The sequence below is a fragment of the Camelus bactrianus genome, chromosome 7 (genome assembly GCF_048773025.1).
Source record: "Camelus bactrianus isolate YW-2024 breed Bactrian camel chromosome 7, ASM4877302v1, whole genome shotgun sequence".
Lineage (NCBI taxonomy): Eukaryota > Metazoa > Chordata > Mammalia > Artiodactyla > Camelidae > Camelus > Camelus bactrianus.
This window is the reverse complement of record NC_133545.1, coordinates 70,689,119-70,715,872: the sequence shown is the minus strand read 5'-3', so window position 1 is coordinate 70,715,872 and position 26,754 is coordinate 70,689,119. Positions and strand designations below refer to the sequence as shown.

At 35.5% G+C, this 26,754-nt stretch overlaps 1 protein-coding gene across 2 annotated transcripts in view; it reads right to left on the bottom strand.

Moving 5' to 3' along the window:
- Positions 1–26,190, bottom strand: part of HGF (hepatocyte growth factor) — a 103,453-nt gene extending 77,263 nt beyond the window's left edge. For both annotated transcript variants that reach the window (XM_045510453.2, XM_010946632.3), the window contains exon 1: positions 25,867–26,190. In XM_045510453.2, coding sequence (XP_045366409.2) covers positions 25,867–26,061 — 195 coding nt within the window. In that variant the 5' untranslated portion in view covers positions 26,062–26,190. The remainder of the gene's footprint in view (positions 1–25,866) is intronic.
- Positions 26,191–26,754: the final 564 nt, after the last annotated feature.

Below are 26,754 nucleotides of genomic sequence, written 5' to 3'. Positions count from 1 at the left end.
ATTTATGTGCATCAACATTAGAATTTACTTTTGGTAATTTAACAACATCTAATGATATAAGCACATACTTTTAATAATCCCTAGATTAATATAATTGAATCTTTTGACATGAAATCTTTTGCCTTCAAATAATTAGATACTTCTTTAGCCATAGCCAAGCCCTATATTTATATACAAGTGCTTTCTATTTGCAAAAGCTGAAACATACTTTCCTTATATCTTTAATATATTGCTTTATGTATCTTCCTATTCATTCATTGATTCAAAACGTTTATGGAGCAGTCTGCTAGATGCTAAAGATACCATGGTGATTTTATATGTTGTAGTAGGCAGAAGAGTTGCTCTCAAAAATGTTTGTGTCCTCATCCCTCAATCCAATGAAAATACATAGCAAAAGGGACATTGCATATGTGATTAAGGTTTAAGGATTATCCTGGGTTATCAAAGTGGACCCTGTCTCATGACCAGCTCTTTCAGAAAGAGACACCCATGATGACTGATGAAGGGTCAGGGAAATGCAAATTGCTGACTTTGAAGGTAAAGGAAAGGGGACACAAGCTAAGGAATGAGGGTAGTCTCTTGAAGCTGAAAAAGGCAAGGAAACAGATTCGTAGAGCCTCCAGAAGGAACACTGCCCTGCTGTCATCTTGATTTTAACCTGGTGAAACCGATGTCAAACTTTTGACCTACACTAACAAGGATAATAAATGTGTATTGTTTAAGCCACCAATTGTAATTGGTTACAACAGTAAAAACCAATACATATGTGTATGTCTTACCTCTCTGAGTAGTTTGTAAACTCTTTAAAGGTAGGAGTTAAGCCTTATATTTCCTTATCTTTCCAAATTAGCTTTGAGAAGGTAATTTGGAAAGATACTTTCACTTAGTAAGTATTCACTTAGTAAGGATTTAAGAAATCTTGATTTAGTGATATAATAAGAAAGTTAAAGAAAAAGAAAAGGAAAGAAAAGAAACGTTTGTACTGACTAGTTTGTGAGGGCAATCTTAAACTCATAGTGGTTTCTGCCTTGCCCTGTGCAACAATGCGGTAACTGCTCTCTGAGAGAACGATTTTGCAATGTGCTGTTTATTCAAGTAATCAGGAGAAAGCACAAAAATCACACTTGACGCTGCAGGAAGATTAGCAAACAATAGTGCTGTTTTGAAAGACAGAGATCTGTATCTTTGAAAGGGGAAGTTGCAAAACTGTCTTTTCCTTTATCTATTCAGATTCCTAAGGAAGGAGGATTTTACAACTGGTATTATCCTTGTTGGAGACTCTTGTGTATGTCTGGCATTCCTCCAGTCTAAGTTTATCTGATACCCTAAGATTTCCCGGAGCCTCCTCTGGGAAGTAAATCCAAAGTTCTCGTGCAGAATGTAACTGAAAAATTGATGTAGCAGTGCAAGGAAAAAGCCAAATAATTTATTTAAAAGAAGCAGAAAAATAGTTATAGGAATTATACAAAGTCTGTCAAACACAGATGGGTTTTGCTAAAAGTCCTGGCTACATCCTCTAGGACCTGTGGGTGTAAAGTGGGTAATCGGGAGTATTTTTATGCCCCCCAACCTCATTGGCCCATTTACTGTTTCTTGGATGACTGTTGTATTTACACATCTTATTACAAACATAAATCATATGTTAAAACCTACTCCAATTCTTGCACCTGCTAGGAAATGACATCAATAATCTTTGAGTGCCCAATGTACTAATAGATATGAGGTCATACAAAGGAATAGGAGACATGATCCCCATCCAAAGGACAAATTATCTTCTACCAATAAGCCTAACAACGATAACCTGAGAGCGCCACTAGTGATAAATTATATTATGTCATGAATTTTTATATTTAATTTTATGTTTCCATTCTTTGTATTATATATAATACAATTTCCTGTGATTTTTAAACTGTTGAGTAAGCAAGTAGAACTGGGTTTATTCTCTTCCTTTCTTCCTAACCTGTCCTAGTTTTCCATCATGATGATGGCTTGTCAGTGATATTCATCCATTTCCAGTTTCTGCATCCTTATTATTTTCACTGTATTTTCTAATTTAAAAATAACTAGAAATACTACTTTCATTAATTTAAGAAATGTGCATGGGAAATCACCAGGTTATCTCTCTCATTATTTTGCAGTAAATAATTTAAATGCATTAACTCCAGATCATAAATAATAATAGACATTTATTGGCATGCTATTCAAAACACATACCATATTTCATACTTTTAAAATACTTTTTAAATCATCACAACAGACATATTATCTCCCATCCTGAAGATGAAGTTCTGAGTTTTATGGCTAGTATATAGCAAATACAGGATTGATACCCAAACATTCGGCTTCTGAAGCCTACACTACTAGCCCCTCTCAAAACAAGGGGGGCGTGGTAAATACTGCACAGTAGTCTAAGGACAAAGGAGAGAGGGTTTCCTCTAATTTGAACTTGAATTGCAAATGGAAAAGGGAGAAATCTGTCCATTAATAATGTAACTGATGTCTCCCATCTGATAGGTGGCAGTGTAGATTAGTTGCTTTTCTTAATCATTACTCATGACTGCCCCATCCCTGTGTACATTTATTAGCTTCCGATTTTTTCTGAACCCTATTAGTGGTTATAAGTTTCTTGGATATTGAAATAAAATATTAATTCCAAAACCCTATTTACCCACTGCTCCAAGTGAAACTTTCAATTCCTAATCAGTCATCCTCTCTTATTTCTTCAAAGAAAAGAAATCCACCATCATTTTTAGGTAACTCTCTCTGTTGTTGAGCGTTTGTACTGTTGGACAGTGCTCCTTCATATTGATCTGAAGTCTATCACGTTATCCCTTTCATGTATTTGGTCCTGACTCTGCCTCCTGGAGCCAAAGGATGTTAAGACTACTGCCATTCAAACACATAAAGATGTGTACTGCTTCTTTAAGTGGTGCATCTCTTTCCTGTGCTTTCACACAATTACTTCAGCATCTACTTGAGTTCAAATCACCAAGTCCAGAGGTGAAGGGAACACCGTAAACATGATCCAGTTCATACAGTGAAACTCAGATTAACTGTATTCATGAGTTCTTAAAAACTAAAGAGATGTCAATTGGATTTAATTCTTATAATGCAGAATCTGCCACCTATTGACAGTCTATTTTATGTCCAGAACTGGGAAAGAATTTTATGTAACACTGTATCATTTAATCCTCATAACAACCCACCAAGGTGTGTGCTATGAGGACCGAAGCATACCGTTTCTATCCATATGCAAACTTTCCTTGTCCACGTTTTCGTCACGGTGGTATCCCTTCTTTAAGCAGCCTTGTGAATATCCACATACTTCGTGGATATTTAGAAACAATAGAATATAAAATGAACATAAATGTATTTTATAGCAGTATTAGAACAATGTAGTAAAACTATTCCCACATAATAAATCCTCATAAATGCAGTAATTTTATAGTGTTATTTTCCCATGTAATCCATTCTTTAACTCATAAGGTCATATCAGCTCATATATTTACATATGATTTGATTATGTAATATTTACAGATAAATATTTGGTCACAGAATATTTCTATTTTTTAAAACTGAAATCCACCATAATTAGGAAAAATGCGTATCATTTAGCAAAAGTTGTTTGGAACATAAAAATAAAAACTATACAAAAAGTATCCATAAATCACAAGGAAAAGCCTTTGAAATATTTAGTTACATTTAAAACTAAAAATCTTGTTTATTAACTGAAATTAAATTTAATTATGATACCATTAGGATCAAGAATAACTGTCCAATAATGTGTTTTAAATTAACCAAATGACACTTCACACTCTTTCACATCTACTCCAGGAACCCCTGATCTTCATAGTTCACAAAAATATAAACAGACTTGTCAGACCTCACTAAATTTATTAAGGTTTGGCAGAATGCCTGCAGGAGAAAAAATCCTATTTCAGAATAAAGTATAAAATGAGTAAGAAAAATAACCTCTTGAAAGTCAAGCAGCCGAGCAAAGCAGGTTGCAACTAACTGGTGAAATAATGAGTTCCTTTGGTATTTATCTATCATACGCTTACATTCCTTTTTTTTTTTTTTTTTTTTTTTTTTTTGCTTCTTTCGAAACAAAGTTCTAAAACAGATTTACTGCAGCCAGAGTTATGTTCATTCTGGCAGATGTAATCAAAATCTTACAGAAGTAAATGTGTCATGAAAATGAGGGAGAAAGATGAAGATAGGCATATTAAGTAGATAATCCTGTCATATATGCTGATTCCTTACATTTGTTTTCATCTGTATCTTGAATTTATACAGAATTTGGTAAATTCCCCCTGTATTAGTGGACTTCAGGCATAGAACATTAGACTGGATATTTCAAAATAAACAATAAAAAAATGGATAAGAAGTCTTTCATAATATTTATAGAAATATATTTTAAAATTCTTAATTTTGTATTAATAAATTAAGAAAATGTTAATGAAAAATGAATGCACATGTATAAACATACAGTCACTTACTCAAAATGCATACAGAGAGATTACTCTTTGCTTTTGTTTACAAAGATTTTAATAACTATTCAGTAAGGATTTCTGGAAGTGTAAGATTTTTCAAAGTCAAATCCATTTGAAAATTTAATAAGTCAAGAATGGAAAAATATTTAAGAATGAAAAATAATTTTAATGGGGTAAAAATTCCCCAGGGCCTTACTAATGTGATACATTAACTGTGTTCATAATGAACCTAATTTTCTGCTCCTATGGTTAAAAATGTGTATAGGATCTAATCATGTAAATAGAGAATATGAATTTTCTGGATGGATCTGTAATTTAAAGTGATTGTTGTTAATGACAGAAAGGAAAATGACTTCTTAAAAAGACAGAACTGTTTTATAAATTCTTTATTTTACTTTAATTCCTGAAATAAAAACAAAGAGAAGTCAATTTTTTTAACCTCTCATTGAATATATAACAACAAAGACATTCAAGATAAAAATAGTCAAAACTCAAACAAATTTGGAGACTAAACTATTAAGTACACAGTTACCCTACCCCATGAGTTACAGATTGAGTATAAATTTCACTAAAATAAAATTTAAGTGGTTATAATTAAAATGTAATTTTAATTTTCTGCCAAGAGAAATATTGTTTTCATTCTTGCTAATCTTTTCCAGCTATTGAACTACCACTAATGTTACATTCCAAATAGGGCCACTGATTTCAGAGGAAAATGATAATATGTAACAGGCCAAATAATGTGTTTTGAGATAGAGAAGGATAATTCCACTTAATTGTTCAGATGTAGCATGTAGTATTATATTTTTGGATTGTTATTATATATTTATTATACTATATAAATATGATTCAAAAAGCACATGCAGATTTGTATGTAAAACATCACCACAGAAACATTTCAGGAATGTTTGGGGCCAAAAGCAAAAATACTGTAAATTTTTAACATATTACTTAACTTTGAATAGGACTGAAAAACTGAAAGTAGAGTTAATAAGTTATCTAAGTAGGTCCCACATGTTTTTTATTATCTCTGAACTTAATCAGTAAATACAATTAATGTTTTATCCTCTATCACAAATGTTCACTACAACACGTTTCTCACTTGGGTTCCATGACATTACAGTATCATACTCTTACTATGTTTTCTTTTTCACTCCATCAGTTTTGTCCCACACACCATATCTTTGGCTGCTATCCAGTGTTTAGTCCTTCATTCCGTTCTTATGCCTAAACGTCTTCTCTTAGAAAACTGCTTTATTGTCATGGCATAACTCCTTAATGACAAGTAATATACATCAGTAAAATATGAAACCTCAATATTTAACTCAGAGATTGACATACATTTCAGTTCAGCTGTCTACATATAGTCTTTCTTTCTTTGCCTTTTTTTTTTTCTTATAAAAATTTACTGACTGCCAACTTTCTGCCAATAATAGTTCTAGGCTCTGTAGATACAATGGTGAACAAGATAAGCAAAGATCCCTGTTCACCTGGAAATGATACTTTAGTGGGAAAAGACAGCAAACAAGTAAATAATGACCAAGATTATTTCAGACAATAATAACTGCTAGGAGAACGTAAAACACGGTGATGTGTAAGAGCGGTAGGGCAGGTAGGAATGGAAAATTTAGAGTGATCTAGGGAAGGCTGAGTGGGAGAGGCGACAAGAGAATTAAGACCAGAGTATGAAAAAGAAATAGTTCTGGAAAATCTGGGACAGGGAATTCCAGGCAGAGGGAACAGCAGGTATAATTTTAAAGCTGTAGTTCCAGAATAGGCCTGTCACCAGACCTACCCTCTCAATTATCTTAATTACCTTCTGGTCATTTCAATAAATATTTGTCTATCAACTCCGAGTCAGTTTGAAAAACCACCACATTAACTTCTTCTGTAAACTTGCTAGCCCTTTTACCTTTAATGTTTTTGGTAATCAGGTTCAGAATCCTGAATTAGCTGACACTCACGTCCTTTCTTTTCAGGAAGCATCAGCCAATATTGTTTTGCCATGCTCTCCTATCCGCTTCTTACTTCCCTGGATATGTCAGCCTCGACTAGTTCCCTGACTTACTTAAAGCAGAATTTCTCATCTGTAAGATAGAGATAGTAATTATGTACACATCTAGAAGAATTAGCCTGGGTTTTGGAAAGAGGCAAACAAATTTAAAATGTGACTCACCACTTACTAGCTATGGCCTCAGAAATGGGACAACTTACTTTAATCTCAGTTTCTTCATTTTATGAAAAGAAAATTCACAAAATAAAAATGGTATACTTACTTCACAAGACTTTTGTAAAGAGTTAAGATAAGTTATCACACCAGAAAACCTGAAAAATATTTAATAAGGGTTAAGTAACGTTGTCCCTTTTGAGTATGGAATTGAAAGAATTAATTTAGAAACTACCGAGGAAAATATTTTGTCTTTTTTTTTTTTTTTTTTTTGCTTTTTTTCTCTTATCTTCCCAATGTTACCAACTGATTCAAATCCACATCTCTCCCTACTTAAATTTTTCTCTTATCTTTGGCCGCTAAATGAAAAATTCAGAGTTCTTCTGCTTTCAGCTGTCTCACAGCAAGCAAATGGAAATTAGGACTTTGGGATGTGCAGCCTATAGATTTTGTCTAGAATTGGTTATAGGAGTCAGAAACTGTCATTGAAAACAGCGTTTTAGCAGTTCAAGTATCATTTGATTCTTGCGCCACCAGAAATAGTCCCTTGGGAATGAAGGCCTGAGCCCAGTGCAAGGTAGAAGGAGGATTCTAATCCCCATCAGGAGAAATTTCTCCATTAAACTGTGGTCTCTTGTAGGTAAAGCCAGATCTCATTCAACTCAGTATCACTAGTGCCTAGCCCAGTTCCTAGAACATGGTAGGTACTTAATCAAATGTATTTATTTTCAAGTGATCTGATACAGTCTTGAGTAAGTTTTCAAATAGGAGGATATAGTACTGAATCTGAAGTTCATCACATTTCTCCTGATTGAGTTTCTAAGGGTACAGAGTTTCACATGGGGAAATCTGTGACCTCTGGCACCGTGTGGTTTGAGGGACTGGTTATTCCAAAAGGATTACAATCACTGAGCTGATTGTGAAGGGAGTCCTTGCCTAGTCCTACAAACCCCACACCACCTCTCAAGATCAGGAGCCTGGCAGCTTCCTCTGCAGAGTTTGCCAAGAGACCGACTATAATATCATGGAGCAGATCGTAGTCCTCAAAGATCAAGAGAGAATCTTCTTTTCAAGCTATCATTCTCTGCACTGGGAGGTCCAGCAAAGAGGATCTTTTGCTGTGGTTGCTTTATTTGTTTTTGGTTTTGCTTTGTTTTGTTTTTACTTTTTTTTTTTTTTAACCAAGTTCAAGGCCAGAGAAGTGTATCGCCCATAAAGTAACCCCAGAACCTCATGCCAGAGGAATTTCTGACAAAATGAACGGTTTCAAATGCAACAGCCTGCTACCAAGTTCCCAGCTTGCGATCTCCCTGGAATCTGCAGTTTCACATTAACCCTCAGGAAAAAGCCCCTCATTCTGATGCTTCTGTCATCCTAATTGTCTGCTCCAATCCTAGGGACCCTCCAGGCTGGATAAGCTATTTTGGACAACTAGATGTGTGGTCATACTTAAAAGCCATTTTGTTCTGTTTCTTCCAAATATACCTTTTAAAGAATGTAAGGAAAAAGAAGCAAAGTCTCTTTAAATACCCAAATTCAAAACACAGCAGAAGGAACACAGGACGTTTCACTGAGTAATTGAAGTGATTACATGCAAAGCACTTGCCCATAATCAAGGAGTTTCAAAGGAGGTTAGAGGGTGATTGACAGTGTTGGCCACCCTTTATCTACATCCTGATTGGAGGAAATAATTACAGGCAGGGAGAAAGAAACTCCCAGTACATTTCTTTATTTTCAGATCTAATCTGGGGGAAGAAAGACAATAATGGAAAATAAAATTTTGAAAGTTTAGCAATCTTATTCTTGGGGAACAAGAAAGCAGGAGTCTCTGCTATTACCTACTATAGGTTTCCTTTCGGTTTTCTTTTTCTTTTTTTTTTAAATTTATTTACTGAACAGCTATTATGCTCCAGATTGTAAGAAAGATGAAAGGATATGATGCCATGGAAGCCATTCATGTGAACTGTAAACCAAAAAGAGATATAAGTTGTCACTGTGGGTATTAACTTTTCAAGAAAAAGGATTTAGGGCAAAGAGACAAGCTGTGAGGCCAGATTAAGCTTGCTGTCTGTCTGCCAGAATGTACATCCATATACACATATGTGCAGATAAATGCAGAGCTGTTCAGTTGAAGCAGGCATGGGGCCACTGGACTCCAAGAATCGGAGAGTCCAGGAGGGCACTCGAAAGCCACTGGGCTAGAAGAAAGTGTTCATGCATCTCTCTCTACTGTGGGTACTTCAGCCCCTCAGAAGGGGCCAGGGTGTTTTCTTGATGTCTTTGAAATGCTTCCTCCTTTTTTCCTCTGACTTGTTCTTCCCTTCCAATGCTTCTACCTTCAATTCTCAATTTTCTTCTTTTCTTCTTATTTTTTTTTCTAAAAATGTAAAAGCCTGACCATCTTCCCTGAAGATTTATATTTTGATTTCACCTGCTTGTCTGTGATAACTACTAAAAATACAGAATTTAATTGTATAATTTTTGTTTATTACTTACTCATTGCATGATTTTCTCATAAATCCCAAGAAGCTCATGAGATAATTATCTACATCTTTTAAGAAACTTATCACGAGTGCCCATTCTTTGGAGTCAGCTTTAGAAGACTAGAATCCTGGCTCTGCCACTTAGTTGCCATGGCCTGTAAGCAAGCTACTTAACATCTCTATGCTTCATTCTATTCTTCTATAAAATGGTAATAATACTAGTATTTACCTATAATGGTTGTTTTAAGTGTGAAATAAAATAATAAATGTACAATGTTTAGCACAGTGACTGGCATATATTAAATACTCAATACAGCCACTACCATTATTATTATCAGTATTATAATTATTTCCCAGGAAAATAATACTAAATGGAATTCTGTTGAATAAAAATTAGAATAGGTCTATGTTCCACATTCTTTCCCAAAGAGAAAAATGGAAACTTTTCAGAATGTCACCCATTCACAAGAATGCATTGCTGCAGCCAAATGGGAGGGAACTAGAAAATCCTGAATGGAACTGGCTAAGCAGAAAGTATATTAGACTGAACAGTGAGCCAGGGATGTAGGGAAATAAGGCACTAATGAAAAGAACATTGGCTTTGAAATCCCTGGTCACCCATGGTCAAGTTGGATGAGCAGAAGGTGATGCAGTCCAGCTGCGTTTCCCGCCATGGCTCCTTCCTTGTTGCAAGCATTTTCTCATGATAGACCTAATATCAACACTATTTCATCCTGCCTTTAGCTATTCTGTTCTGTTTTATGAATAAAGTATTGTCCAAGGTTCTAGGGGATTTTGTAAAGTATTTATAGGTGGCAGAATTTAATTGGTCTAGAAACAAATGTATAACTTGAATGCTTTCAGAGACATACACAACCAACTACTCTCAGTGTAGGAACTGGACCACCAGTTCTGCTGTGTGCTTTATTACTGTAGTCTAGTGAACCAGGAAATGCTAAGCAAAACCTTATCTCCTACCAAGCAGAAAACATTATGACATTTACAAAATGTCATAAATAACATACAATTGATGTGTCTTAAAAGGACTTCTCCTTTTAATCATGTTTAAGTAAATTTTTAAATCTTGTACATTTTTCTAATTTGGTTGACATTCTTACAGAAACCTTGTTAGCTAAATATGTTGGCTATTGGTCCAACATCATCTTATGCATTAAAAAAAAGCGACTTTATTAGTAACTGAGATGTTAACTATGTCATCCCATATGTGACATGCGAGATAAAAGCAAATTATTAAACCCTCTTTTAAAGGAAATAAGCTGTATAAATAGTTTACACCATTGAATGCATTTGCAATCACAAAAGTAAGTAAATTTCCCCAGGGTCAATATATAGTGTGCAGTATTGCAGGCAGAATAGAAGAGAGAAAATTTTTAATTCTTCAGTTATTCTCCTGTTTTTTAGAAGCCAAAGAATCATAGGACAGAGTTAAGCCACTCATTTAACATATGTTTATTGGACCCCTTCTATGGTCCTAAACAGTTGTAATCCTCTAGTATGCAAAAAATTATATATATTTTATTATATATATCTATATGTGTGTACATATATGCAAATATGATCTATGTGATATGGCATGCATATGCATATATGTGTATACACAAACGTATGCATATATATACATATATACACACATATGTATATGTCAGCCAGCAACTACAGAGCTCTTTTTATGTGCTAGAAATTGCTCAAAGCATTTTTCCCATGTAATATTTCACACAACCAATGAAATACATATTACCTCCCATTTTGTAGATGAGTAAACTGTGACACAGAGATGTTAAATAGTGTCCTAAAATCATACTATTAGTGGCTATAAATCTAGATAATGCCCATCCATAAAAGATGGATGAACAGAATTGAAACTGTGAAAAGAACTTTTAACCATGAGAAGAATAATAGAATGCTGCCTTTGTTTTCACGATGTTCTTAGCTGTTTGATGGCAGAAATTTCCTTTCTTCTGAATTTGAACAATTGGAGTTAATGTTCCAGAGAAACATTTTAATCATTACTGATAAAGCTGATTTCTCCCCAGTCCGTAAATCACTCTTGCATTGTTGGTATATATTAGGGAGAAGTCTTGATCGTAAAACTTAGCGTTTATATAGTTTATTAAAGATTATTTTTTTAAGAGTCATAACATTCCAAAAAATGAACTTTGGGAAAAGATTCTTCAGCTTAGGTTTATTTTATTTTTTTTCACTACACCAAATTACTTTCCAAGTAGAAAGGCCAATGTTATTTTGTCGATTTAACAGATTAGGAAACTATAGTGTAAGGAGACCAAGGAACTTGCCACGTCGCATTGCATTGGACTGAGATGAGGCTAAAAGCCAAGTCTTGTCATTCCTACTGCAGTTTTTCGGCCACTTCATGCTCCCTCCCCACATGAAATAGTGCGTGATATTCTAGAAACGAATTCTAATGAACCACCGGGTTTCCACAGTGGTGGACGATGTTGCCGTCCTACCCAGTGTGCACCCTTCCTGTGCACCCATCCACTGTGTGATTTCACTTTCAACATCCAACCCTTGTGACTCTTCTGCAGATGACTGCAAGGACTTGGGAATGTTTTTCTCTGGAACGGTAAGCAGTCCTGAAGAGTCCCAAACTCCTTTGCCTGGGGGAACAATCCTGAGGCACATCCCAGACTTCAGAGTCAATCTGCAGCATCGGGCAGAAGCCACCCTCTGCAAGGCTTTTGCCTGAGCTGCTCTTTGTTTGGCTAATTCTCCTTCCCTGTCCTGCTTCTCCCTTTTTTTTTTTCTTTTCACTCTCTCTGGAGTGCCTCCTTAATAAATCACTCATACCTGTATTCTTGTCTCAGAATCTGCCTCTGTGGAACTTAATCTAAGACAGATGGTTTTGTTTATTATTATTAACACATGATTATTGTCATAAGAATTAAATTTTTGTTTCCTGTATAATCCTCATTAGCTACAGTACTTTATGTCACATCCCTACCTCTTCCGGAGACATAGATTTGAGTTGACACCTACTGAGCACCATCTATGTAGATATTTTGAAAGTCCTCCTAATGTCCAAACAAGACTGCATTATCTTCTCCACCCACCCTAAGTGCCTCCCCTTCTTATCTCTGTTAGTGGGAATTTCTTAAGGAAGAAACAGCCATCATTTTAACTTTTTATTCTTTTTTTACTTTCTTCACTTGAATCAGTCCCCAATACCTACCTGTTTATACATTTTTTTTCAAATAATCTTTATTACTTTTCTTTTCTTTACTACTTAGTTTACATTCTCATCATTTCTTTCATATACTTCTCTAATAATGTTCTGCATTTCTCCATTGTCTCCATTATCTATCCTCGAATTTATCCTACACCAGAATGATCTCAAAATATGATCTTGTTATTTCTTTGCCTGAGGAATTGTTGTGAATGTTGGTATTTTAGCTTTAGTGGGTAAAACCTGATTGGGTTCAGGCCACAAGCTCTGATCAGCCTTCAGTGTCAGTTCCTTTTTCAAAGTCTTTGTGGGGATATTTGTATCAACTCCATGTGTGTATCACTCAGTGGCCGGTCTGAGATCTAGATGGTGGTCTCTCTGTTAATTCAGTTCTCGTAAGTCTAGTCTGCTATTAGATCTGTGTGTGCACGGCTTGGTGGGGAACCCAACCCAGCTCTAATCAAAATATCCAGTTTCATTTCATGGCAAATTTCTCCACCCAGAGAAATGACAGCAGAACTACTGGCAAGCTTTATAAATGTACCTTGTGCTTTACCCAGAAGTGTCCAGGGAGTGTCCCCTCTGCCTGGAACATACTTCCCCAGTTTTCTACCTCCTGCTTATTCTGCATCATCCTGTCTTACAACCCAACACCTGCACTGAATTATCTTCTCTGTTTTTACCGACAGCAGCTCTTCCCCCCTCATTTGTACAACGAGCTGGTTACCATACTTGTCATATGGCTCTCTCACTATAGGCTCTTAGCTCCTTGATGGCGAGGACATTATTAATCAGTCTTGTATTGTCAGTTGGAAGCACATACTAGATTAACACAACATTTTCAACATAAAAAACAAATGTGAAGTGTTTTGGAAATAAATAAGAGTATATTTTTGTAAGTTTTCTGCTAATTTCTGAGGTGTAGATCTGTAGAACTGCTGAGTTACTGTCTCGAATTGAGAAGTTTGTTCAACCCGCATCTCAATTCCAGGAAGCCCACTGACAATGTCCCTAATGTGTGTGATTCATCCACAATCTGCTTGGACACAGTATTTTGAGTTTTATTTCCTTGTCTGCAAATTGGGATAATTATTGTCTATGTCACTGATAATATGTAAAACAAACAACAACAACAGAAACTCAGGGCATTAATCAACTTTTACAAATTCAGATATTAGTATTCACTAAAGACAAACAGCAGGAGAAGCAATAACCATTGAGAGAGTGCCCACTGGAAGGCCGTTCTTAGGAGGAAAGATGTGTCAATTATATTTGAACAAACCCATTCTTCTTTGGGAAAGCTTTAAGTCCACATTTCAGTGAACAGTGCTGATCCACTTAAAATGTTAACGAAGGTGCCATATGGTACTCTTTCAAAGGATAAGAAGGAATACTTATACTTGCAGAACCTTTAGTGGCAAATAATTGTATCAGATGAAATCATTCAAGATATTCTGTTAGGTGACAAACAGAGTTACTGTAGATTTGGCTGTTTCTAGAGTTATTGTAAACAATTCTGGATTCAATATCTCATCTTCTAAAACAGTAATTTTTATATTAAGAAACATATTTAAGTATTGTAGATTATATGTTCTGAAATGTGATTTATGTCTAAGAGAATATCATTTGCTTCCAAATATTCTTTGGCTTAGTATAAGTCTTTGATTCCATATAAGATAGAGATAGATGTATAAAGTGATCTATAAATATTGATTGCAAGTATATGTATGCTTTGCTAAATCAAAAATCATGAGAATCTTTAAAATTTCCAGATTTAAATGCTAACATTTTAACCATGCCTATGAAATTCATTCTAGAACCTCTGCTTCTGATTTTTAAAAGTTTTAAAATATATGTATTAACAAATAGATAGATACTTTAATAAAATTCCCCAGTTGATCCTGATCACCATAAATAATATTTTAAGGAACTTTATTTCTTTTTTTTTTCTTTTTTTTTTCTTTATTTCTTTATTTCATAAAAATGCAAATATTTTCAAGTTAATTGTATAATGCACATTGTTCAGTGAAGCACATGAGATAGTACAAATGATAAGAAATTTAAATTACTCTCAATGGAAATATAGATGTAGATTAGAAAATAGTCAAATCTCAGTAGGAAATATGTTTACCTTAAAATGTAGTGTGTATATTTCTCTATGTTTGAGAAAAATATGTGGTAGTTTTTTACGTCATTGTGTTATAGCCTTATGTTGAAAAGTTTAATTGGATAATGGCTAAAAAGAATCTTTGTATGGAATTTTAAATCCATTAAAACAGTGCTGGTTAGAAAATCTCCACCACCAGCACCAATACATGAAATCAAAATGTAAATAAAGATCAAAGGCTTTGCACAGCTGGCGACGGTGGCCATTCAATTCACACCAGGCCTCATTGAGCAGTTAACAAAGTCATGTTTAATAGCTATGCTGAGTGTCAGTGTCACCGTGAAAGGAGAGTATAGTTGGAGATCAGGAAACAAAAATGGAAAAAGAGTTATAAGTGAAGCTGAAAAATATCAGCAAAATCCCCAGGAAAACCTTGCCTATAGAGAAGCAAAATGATTTGGGCTTTAAAATTTATTTCATCTTTATTAAGCAGATTTATTTTGTACATGTTTGTTCTAAACTGTTTCTTGAATTAGTAAACATTTTTATTTTGAAACAAAACTACAGGACACTACCAAGTAACCTCAAGTAAGATTTGACACACTGTACATCATCAATTCCTCTGTGTAAATCAGGCATGCAAATTCCAAGTCACGTCCCAGGAATCAAGAGTGAATTATGTCTTGCTTATATGAGGTTGTTTTACACACAGAGTCTTCATTCATGGAATCATTTCAAAGATGGTGATGAATATGAATTGAATTCTTCTACAATGAGATTATTACATTGATCAAAAATGGGTGGATCCCACAATTTGAGACATAGACCACCCCCCTACCCCTTCTCTTTGTAATGCCCTTTAAAGTCTGTCTATAATACATCTGGTGTTTGTTCTCCTAGTCTGAAAATAACTAGTAGACCACCAGTAATTTAAATTGTACCCTGTTCCAAGGATATTTGACATGTGGTCCCTTTGGAAGAACTAATGCAAAAAACTGGCTCTAACCCTGGAAATAAGGTTACCATAGATTCACAGAAGGTTGCAATTAACTAATATCAAGAAGGTTAACCTGCAAATTTCTCTTTCAAATACATACTAATCTCATTTGTAAACCATTTTATGCAGTTGCAGAGAATTAAATAATAAGGGCTATAATGTTTAATTTTAATTCTTTTCTCTGAAAAGAAAAATAAGAAGGAAATGTCACATTAACTTAATAGTTACCAGTCTACCAAAGAACACACACACAGTGAATTTATTCAATGCCTAAGGTTTATAGATAGAACTCTCTCTCTCTCTCTCTCAAAGAGAGAGACGGGAAGAGAGAGAGAGAGGAGAGGAGAGGAATTTCTTCTGAAGATCATGATATCTGTCTTATTTGTATTTAAACTTGTTTAAAGGAGATAAATAAACCTTTACAGTTTAAGGTGTTTCTCCATCATTCCTCATCACTGTGACTCCCTAGTGAGGTGAGGGGAAAAAAAGAATAGACTCATTAGAATATTAAAGCATGAAGAGTTAGAAATTATGTAATTTCACCATGCACTCCATTGTTTAGGATGCTGAAGCCCAGATGACTGAATGACTTGCTGCAGTGTGCACAGCCAGTTACTGCCAAACATGAGCTAGAAATCTGTTTTCCTGATTCAAAGTCCAGAACACTTTTTTACAATTCCATAGTGTCTCTCATAAAATATTCTGCATATATCTCTGTAATTGATAAAATGTGGGCATACTTAACTAGAGGGTAAAATAGAAGCATATAAATTTTGGTGACAAATTTAAATAAATTCTTGTATAGAAATTTTCCATTTTAGAATTTTTTTAATGGAAATGGGGCAACGAGTGAGTTTTCTGATAAAAGGAAGCAATCTATGTATTTGATTTTTTTTTTAAATAAAAGAGTCTGTTCATGAACCATTTAAGACTTACCTATAGCTTAAAGAATTATTTTAGTTTCATGTTGACTATTTGGAGCAAAGTACATAAACTGAAATAGGGAGGAACATATTACTGTGTGTCCTGTGAATTATGATGCTTTCCATCCATGCATAAGATCAGTAGAAATCCCTGGGATATTTTCTTTTGTACCTCTGTTATTTAAGAAAGCATGTTATAGAACCATACAATAAGCAAAAAAAAAAAAAAAAAAAAAAAAACAAAATAAAATAAAAATTTAAATGGACATAGAATATTAATTTATATGACAATAAAATGAATTTGTCTACAAAGTAATAGAACTAACTGTATAATCATCCCGAGGGTAAGGAACTTACTGATCATTTTAGTCATGTCCATTTTCCCTGTAGCCCTGCAGCATCCTCTCCCCAGTGACCACCCTCTTTGTCATACCCTCCAGTTCTCTCTTTCCATGGTTCATCTGTCTTGTGGTAAAGTGGATCATTCATTTAATTCCCCCATGTAAATAGTAAATACTGAAACATAACTCATAACAGCACTAAATCATAAAACTAAATAGTGTTGCACTAAAATCATTCTTGGTTTTTTTTTTTTATAACATATTCAAAATAAACAAAACTGAACAAATTTGACCCTAAAAGTGAGCACAATTTGGCTGAAGTGCAGATCTTCAACATGGAGAAGGAAATGAGTATTTGAAGGACTTGAAACAATGTCACTGGTAATAAAGTTAATAATCCTCATAAATAAACTCAGTAATATCCCCACTTGAGATTTTTGCAGAGTAAAATAGAAAGGGAAAGTAAACATTATTTTACAAAGTAAAAGTATTGGAAAATGTTACTTTTTGATCATGAAATTCTGACATATTCTTGACAAAATTTTACTCCTGGATATTTGATCTTGAAAAGTATCACAAATCAGGAAAGATATCAAATACACGTAAAAACAATATTCAGTAACTCCTCCATATATGATCAAAGTAATTAAAAAATAGGTCTAGGCTACTTTTATTGTTGGTACAAAGTCACCACAATGGGAATATATCAAATTTTATCTTGAGTTTCCCTTCAAAAACTGTAAAGAAGGTCTTCTGGAAGATGAAGTGATAAAGTAGATATGATACCATAGAGATTGTCAGTGTGACTCACTGCAGTTTCCCGAACCACACTTTTCTCATCTGAAAAATATGGGAAGCTAACAAATGTCTTGCAGAGTTGTGCTGAGTTTCACAAATAACTTGTGTAAAATGCCTGGTGCAGAAGAAGAGTTTAATAAATGATAGCTCGTGTTACTCATGTGACTGGAGGACGCAGGCTCAGCAAAGCATAGGAGAAACTTCAGACAGAGGAAAGGAATAGGAAACGCCAGTTTTGCTAGGTTTGGCTCTATTAAACATCATCTTGGCAGGAGCACATAATGTGTACAATGCAGCATTTTTTTATGCAGGTGCAAATGCATGATTTATGCACTTATAAATAAATCTGGCTTTACACATAGTTGACTATGTAAAATGGGGCGCTTTTTTCCAGGGGACTTGTGATCATGGTATTCATGTAAAAAAGAACGTGAAATTATTGAGAACTTGTAACAATAGGAATTGTGGAAATGATGATGTCAGGAAAAGCTTGAAATAGTTGAAAATTATTTTTTAAATGCCATTATACCCAAGCCCAGCGTCATGGTTTACTTTTTAGAAAGTAATAGTGAGAAGAAGTTTAAAATTAAATCATAAGCAACTGTCCATAAAGATCTGTATGGAGGAGATCCTTAAATAAGAGGTAAAATGTCAATTACTCACTTGCTATCTGTGGCACTATAGATAAAGCACAGGACATGTTGTTTTATTAACAATACTCTAGATCAGTGTGTCATTGGATTTTTATTATTTTACTGTATTCTATTTATTTTAAATGTTTCTTTGTTTAGTCATGAAATCCCTGCTTCAAAAGATAGCTTATTCATATGCCTGCTATTTAAGACAGGTATAATTCCACCTTCTCTGACTGAAGCAGCGATGGTACCCTGGCATTCTTCCAGCTTCCAGAGCAGCCTACGTACCCTTGTCCCAACTATCCTACCATCTTAGCGCACCACAGAATCCAGTGCGAAACAATCTTTTCAGGAATCTTTTGACAGTAAAAAATGTTTGGTCCAACAGTTAATTAAGAACAAGCACTACACTTTCCTTAAGAATATATCTCCGTTTTTGAAGTGCAGAACAATTACCTCTTCCATTTATTTATAAAAATATTTGACGTGAGTCATCCACAGTTCTCCTAAAAAGACATATGGTGTGAAGTGAACAACAGTGTGTTTGGAGCAACAGAAATCTAGTTTGGTTCCATTTGTGTCCATTTTCAACCTTGGTGACCTTAGCCAAATCTAACTTCTCTGAGCCTCTGTGTCTTCGAATATCTAACATGCACCATGATCTCTACTTACCTCAAAGGATTGTTGTGAGCTTCCAATAAGGTAGATACATAAAAGTGCTTATAATATTTGTAACATTCACATTCTGTGCTATAACCCTAATTTCCATAGGTTTAGGTTATGAATTTTTGTTCAATAATCACAATGCTGATTTACTTTTCACTTTTAACTCTTTGAAAATAGCTACTTTTTTCATAAAAATACAAATGTATAGAGTCATCATTAAATATTAGAAAATTTTACACTTGTAGTAATAAATTTATATTTATATTTCAGTTACTAATAGAGTTCAGCATATGAAACACACAAGAATCTTTCACTTCAAGAGAAGTAAATACTCAGATACGAAAAAGAAATCTGAATGGCGTAGCCTGTTTCTTTCACTGGCTCTGATTTGTCAATTAGAGTTCATAGGAACCCAATTACTTATCATATAGAAGCTCAAAAATGTCAAAAATGACATGGAGGTATTCACCTTTTTGGCTTTCCAAAGGCCAACACTGAAGCCAAGGCCAATTAGCAGATTTGGGCCAAATGTAAAGGCTGCAGGAGAACTTTGGTGCATCTTTTAACGTATTTAAACTTCATGAGTTGTTTCATGTTTTCTGTTTGTTCTTTTCTTTATTTCGTCTTATTCTTGGATTGTGGAAATTTCTCTGAGAGTAACCCGTAAAGATTTATTCAAAGTTGCTTTTGTGTCGTAAACATGGAGAGCCTGCTTCGTGGGTATGCAGTTAGTTGTGCCGTCTCACAGGGCCCTGTGCATAAAAGGTCTTTCTTGGCTTCACGCTCTGCTCTAGCCTTCTTGAAAGCTTGAACAATTTTTGAACAAGGGGACTCAGTTTTTCCCTGGGTCCCCCAAATGTGTGTTCCTGGTCCTAAGTCCACTGTTTCTTCTTGGGTCAATTTCATTCTTCTCATTGATTGCCTTTTTCTATTCCTTTTCTGCAACTGTAGTCATCTGTGGTTGCTTATTCATTTTTTTTTAAGGTGAGGCGATTAAAAGTGCTCTTGGTATGTGCCTTTGTATATGGGAAGGACTTGGCCTTAAAATGCTCAAGCAAGGAGCCTTCCTCTTCCTGCAGGGACTTAAAGCACGTTCTTGGGATATTCAATTTCTCCACAGAACAAATTTCTAATTAAATGTAATACTGATCCAATCACCTTTCAAGTTAGGATCACTCCAGGGCACAAAGACTGCTCTTTATCCTCCCCACGTGTAGCAAACTACATCTATATAAAATATTTTCCTAGGAAAATATATTTTCTATGATGACGATAATTTTATCATCAAATACCTAACAAGTGATTCATTTTATGAGTTAAGCAATAGAAAATATTAAGATTGATTTAATGGAAGAAATACTGTTTAAATAGCTCAAGGAAAGCCACTTTGTAGGTAAGGTGGTTCAGGCATAGAAAACATTGAGGGAATTGAGATAAGATTCTTTACTGTTTATTGTGGACATGAGAAAATGTTAACCCCTGTGTGTTCACACGCATACCTATGTGGGTACTTCATCCTGCATATTTTTAACCATAGGAAGAACTGATGCATTGAGGAGAGTTGGGAATGTGCAGAAAAGGCTGGGAATGCTGAGAAAAATTAGTAAAATGGAGTCTCATTTTAATCTCTTACTCTTACCCATTTCATATTCAAGGTATTAATTTTTAGTATTGTAAAATTTGAAAAATACCACAGAAGTGCAATTTTCAAGTAGTCAGTAATTTTTCTCAAAGGGTACGCAAAATAATAGAAATTCCCCTCAACATGTGGCAGAAATACAATTTAAATATGTAGCAAAATAATCTATAATTTTGTATTCTTATTTATGTCATATATTATTTCATGGTATATATAATCTATTACATATTATATTAGGAAATCATTTCATATAAAAGTCATATTTCTTTGTTTAACCTCTCAGTACACATTTCCCTAATTAAATGACAAAATGCTAAAGTGAAATGAGAGATCTTACCATAAAACTATTGCCACTTAAATGGCTTTATTGTGCAGTGAACCTTCCCGAATCATGTACAGACAGACTTGTGGGCAGCACATAGTCTGTGCAGGTATGTGTAAATGTATATACCCGAAAGGAGGAGGTAAAGAAGATTCAGTTATTATCAAATTCTACCAGGAATCCTAAGCTTCACAAAGGTAAAAAAAAATTACTCCTTTTTATGAAACTTAGAGTACAGAGCAGTGACAGAAATTGGGATATAATAGAAGGATGTATTTCTTCAATTTCTTGTCTTTTCCACTCAAATAATTTGATTATCATTGTCTTGGAGAAAATAGTAAAAGACATTTAAGATTTGATTATATAAAAGTTCAATAAGTTAATAGCTTTCTCTATTACTGGCTCTAATTCTGGGCTAGAAATGTCCCACAACCATTAGAGTGTCTGCTTGTTCTTTGTGAATAAATCTATTTTAAAAATGACACCTCAAACTATTTTCATGTAGGAAATGGGACTGGCAGAGGATTTGGGCATCAGTGACAAAGAGTTTTTTCCTTTAAATTGGGGAATATCTGAATTTTTGTAAAGTTATTGGCATCATATTTCTTACTATTTTGTTGTGTAAAATATATAAATAGTGAAAAATCCAAGTACTCTATTAGATTAGATAGATACATTTATCAAAACATACAGAGAAAGCAATTTTAAACTCTCTACTGTAAAAAACCTTTTTTTTCCTAAAATGATATTGACCTTCATCTACAACTTCCATTATTCAGCCTTATTTTGATATGAATATACTAAAGGTTTTTATAAAAATAATATATTTAACATGTGTTTTCAGAATATATTGGGTTGAACCCTCAGTGTATTCAAGGAACTCTGATTTGGCATTTGTTTTCATGAGAAGCAGCTGTATGAAGGTAGTTTCTGCATTGTCTTTAAAACAGCTATTGAAGGTGTCTGTAGGGATTAAGAACATGAGCCCTAAACTCAAGTTTGACTACTAGTGCCATCCCTGGCCATCTGGGTATCTTCGGCCACTTCTATTTTAAAATTACAATTATAAATCAGTGTCATCTTCACAGGTGGATTATGAGGATGAACAAATGCAAAGCACTTCCAGCAGCGCCTGACAGAAGATAAGCCCTGACTGAACGTTAGGCGAGGCGCTGCTGCTGCCACTGCACTGGCCAGTGATCCATTTGGACTGACTGACCAGCATCCCATTCCCCTCTTCTAAGAGAACACTGATTTCTTGTTGGGGAAGTGCCACCCCCTGCTTGGTGTCCTCTTGGGAGGACTGTAAAGCCAGATGCCTCCTTTCCCACTAGGAAAGCTAGCGAGGAGCCCGGAGACTCCGTCCGTGGAGCCCTGCTCACACGCCCTGAACGGCAGCTGTATGGGCTTGTGTCACCAAGCTCAGCCAGCCACTCTCCCATGTGCTGTATCCTGAGCACTTTTCAGATATAAAGCTGCTTTTTGAAATATCTGATAGGATTTTGCGTTTTCAGGGGGTATCTCTGTATATCTCTCCTTCCCTGAAGGCGATAGGTTCCTCCTCCCTTCTCCTTACTCCTGCGGTCTGGCCTGGAGGTAGGGGTGAGGAGGAGCAAAGACTGAGATTCTCACTCAAAGTGTTTCATTTTCCCCTGAAAAATTCTGTCTCTGGGTGCAAGGATCTGAAGTCTTACCAGATTATTAAATTTCACTCTTTTTTCAGTTCAATATTCCCTCTCCTCTCAAAATAATTTGCTTGAGCATATTTACCTTGACCTGAAGGGGGCTACTAGCCACTGGCACAGTGGGGAGCTGTGGGGTTGACAGGATGGCAAGAGAAGGAAAGCAGTTCCAGACCTCAAGTGGCTGCCTCAAGTAGATACTTGTTACGGAGGCCAGGGCGATGGAGCAGGTGGCCTCATGCGTTAGAGTGATAGTGCCTGGGAGCAACTGTCACAGTCTGTCTGCTACTGAGACACGAGTCACCTTGTTCTAGTAACAGACGCAGAGTCAGCAGGAAAGCGGGACTGACTGAAATGCTGTTGCCTGGGAGAGGCTGTCAGCCTATTCCAGCTGTTGAGCCTCTAAAAACCTTGCTTCCTCTTGGGTACAGGCCTGGTTTTTTCAACCATCCCTTTGATTCTAGGAGCTCCCTCTTATCTTTTCACTGAATTTCCTCAAGTTACACAGAGGTGATTTCTGCTTTTTGAAACAGAAAACTCACTGAATCAGCGCTGTACAGTGTCACTCATGAGATAAACTGAAATTAGTGCTAGGAGAAAATTTGTTTTCCTGGCATTCTACTATGCTTCTCATGAGATAATTTATTCTTTTCCTCTTTTTGCTTAGCTGCTAGGAAATTTAGGGCTAGAAAGTTTATGACTACAGTAGCTGTCTTTAAGCTAGGATTTGGGGGAAAATATAATGCCTGCTTTTTCTGCTATTAGTGCCTCTTTACTTTATTTTTAAGTATTTTACCGTATTTTAATTTTTAACAAAGATGTGACTTGTGTTCCAAGTTGCTCCCGTTATGTTTAAATGGAGCAATAAATAAAAACCAGAACTTAAAAAGAATTAACCAAATCAAAAAGAGATGGTGTATTTTTATGTCATTAGGTAAAAGTACTTAATTTAAATTATTTAACTATTAAAGTACTGCCTCATTTTCCTCTACTCTGCTGCTCACCTATAAATATCCCCAAAGAATCAACTACAGAGACATAAATTTTTATTCAACGTAATAAGTTAGTCTTTAAGTTTATTTTCGTAGATTTCTTTCAAATCTGTTCTTTGTGTATATATATAGGTATGAAACTTTAGTGTTAATAAGCCAGAGTGTCATGAAAACTTGCACGATTCTTTTTTCCTCTGATACTTAATGTCATTGGACCCTTTTCTTTATATTTAAAGTCTTCAGTGACACTCACTAATGATTAATGACCCACTGGCTCGTGCTGCCTTATAACATGAAAGTCACCGAAATGCCTTTTCCCTAGAGAGCAATTATGCTATGGAACAATATCCCCTACCTGGTGCACTGAAGTCCCAAAGGCTGGCTGTTAAACTTGCAGTTGTAATTCGTGAAAAAGTCCAGAAAGCCAAGGTTTGAACTGCTGGGGATTTTATGCACAGTTTCGTTTTACTTGAACCACTTGTTTCTTTTCTACCTTTCCTTACAAAGATTTTGAGTAAGTAGCAGGAACGGCAAAGACTTGAACTAGGTGTTTTTCTATTTAAGTCCACGGATACCTAACTGGGAGTTATGTATCTTCCAGCATTTTGGTTTGTGACATTATACTGCTGACATGAAAAAAATGCAGATATTCAGGCCAAGTGTATGTGTACAGATGCTCACCTATTTTGATGTTTCAATAGGGTAAGACAGGTAAGACAATTAGAAAAGGATGCAGCTCAGGCATCAGAGTTACATTTTGAAATAGTAAGAATGTCAGTATGTAATTACACATGTAAATCTCTGGTCCATGAAGTAAAGGATGCTTCTTATTCTGACACTTCCCTTTTCAGCAGAATATTCAGAATAATTGGCTCAAGATAAGTATGTAAATAAAGCCAAAATTATTAGACTTGTAAAAGCTAAAGAAGTCACTAACCTCCTTGAGATATTTGATACTGAGGAATACCTTGCAAACTTTTCCTATCTGCTTATAAAAAATAATAATGCATGTTTATTGAATCAAACAATTAGTAAAATTTCACTTTTATGTGACTTCAACTGTTTTGATGCTATGAAAAGTGCAAATAATATTAGTTCTACACAATAAATATTTGTAGTTTCTTTGGTAAAACAAACACAGCATATCCGTTACAGCACAGTGAAGGACCAGAGCATATGATACTGCTGAGAACCATGTGAATTCAGAAAATGGAGACATCATTATGAACTTCCTTAATCGTAGAAGGTGGAAGACAATGATTTTGAGCTGAGCCCCCAAGTACCATTACAGTGTGAATAAAAAGAAGGGAGGAAGAGAAAAGTATTCACAACAGAGTTTTGAAGCAGAAATAAGGTGAGTTTTTGTAGGAGAGTGGATGGAAAGTGGCTTCCCTTGAGCTGAGAGTCAAAGTTAGACTGTCCTAGAAAACAGACTCAGCTTAGAAAGACTCGAAATCCCAGAAGTGTTTGGACCGGCTAGCGGCTGTGAATTTTGATGGGCCACTGATCTGAGGCCAGAGTGGCAGATGATGGAGTGTAGGCAAGGGAGTCATCCCAAAGCCTCTTTTAGTAATTTAAGTCCGAGGTGATGAAAGTCCCGGGTAGTGAGGTAGCTGTGGGAGTGCAGCAGGGGAGGCAAAGATGAAGGGATGATAACTCTTGGGGACAGATTGTAATTAGATGATGAAGGAGCAGAATGAGTAAAAGATGACTCCAACATTTCTAGTCTCATTCAGATAGCTAGAAGAATAATAGTATCTGTAAGAGATACGATGCAGTTAGTACATGATAAATTGAATGTAGCGGCAAGACAGTACAGTGGCAACACCCTACAAGTAGTTGGAATTATGAGTCAGGAGAACTGCTGAAAGATCTGATATGTATCTCTTGAGATATAAGTATTTATGTATCTTTCGAGATACACGTATTTCTATGACACTATGACACGTGGGTGCATGCCATAGAAAGTAGTAAACAGGAGACTGGGAAACCTAATTTCAATTTTGATATGAGTAAAACTGAAATGCCATATTAAGAAATCTCATCTATTCAGACTTAATATCTGATGACCCAAATACGTGCCCCAGCCACTGTGCACATCAGTCTCCTTATCTGTAAGCTAGAGATAATAACCTTGACCTGCACAACTCAAAAGGAAACATCTAAAGTTTTTCATCCTAATTATGCTTTCATTTTTTAAATCTCTGGTTAGTCAGTTAGGCATTAAGTAAAAATACTTTTCTGTATTTGAATGTTGTTATTATCTGTTAGTAATCTAGAGATATATATGTAAGATGTAAACTATATTGCAATTTCTGGCTACTTTGCACATCTGCGTTTGTTACTTGTTGACAGCTTCCTCAACTAGCCAGCCAAGGGGCTTACCCTCTGGGTTAGAGTAAAGTACGTTACTTACCTTACCCAATGGATAAGGGTCGTGGTCCAACTGGTGTCTAACAAGTCTACTGCAACCCACCACATCTGCCTGACGCCCTCTCCCCCTGCTTGTCCTCTTTTCAAGGCGCACGGGGAGCAGTGGAACGTGGCTGCATGGACAGCTGAGGGAGGAGGGGAGGGCACTCTGAAGAGTGCTCTGTTCCCCGGAAACCATCAGGCTGTTAGCTACCAGAGTCGTCCTACTGCAGGAGAGAGGAAGTGGAAAGGAAAGAGAAGGAAGCAGAGTAAAGTTGAAGAGAATAAATCACAGGGAAAGTAGGGAACAAAGTGAAGTCCTTTTCAATCACCAGCGTGTGTTCTAGAGCTCCTTTTCCTTTATCACTTTACTACTTCACTCCTGTATCTCAGCCCCTAACCTCTGATAACTTGAATTCTGCTGTGTCTCCTCCATCCTCTCTCTGGAGTCCCTGCTTTTCGGAATCGTTAGGTCCAGAGTATTGAAGACAGTGCCACTAGTCTGGAGTCAGGGTCCATCCTGTTTATCATCATCTGTCAACATCTAGCAGGATGTAAAGGGGTGGAACAGTAAGAAGCAGTGTTTTCTGCCTTTGCATTGTTGTACCATCACAATAGTGACCTTCTTGACCTCGAAGGTCACTGTTATAAAAGAAATTGATGTCACTGAAAATGTGAAGATGTTGTTGTCCCTTTTCTTTCCTTTCACTACACATAGTGCATTTTCAAAGATTTTAATGAAAAATAATTCAATACTAGAAATAGTGAAGATTTACAACTTACATATTACATTTACATCTCTTTTCTTTCACTATATATTAATACATTTGGGCACTGAGTTTGTTTTACTCAGAGAAATTATAAACTGTATCTATATTCAACTAAAATATAA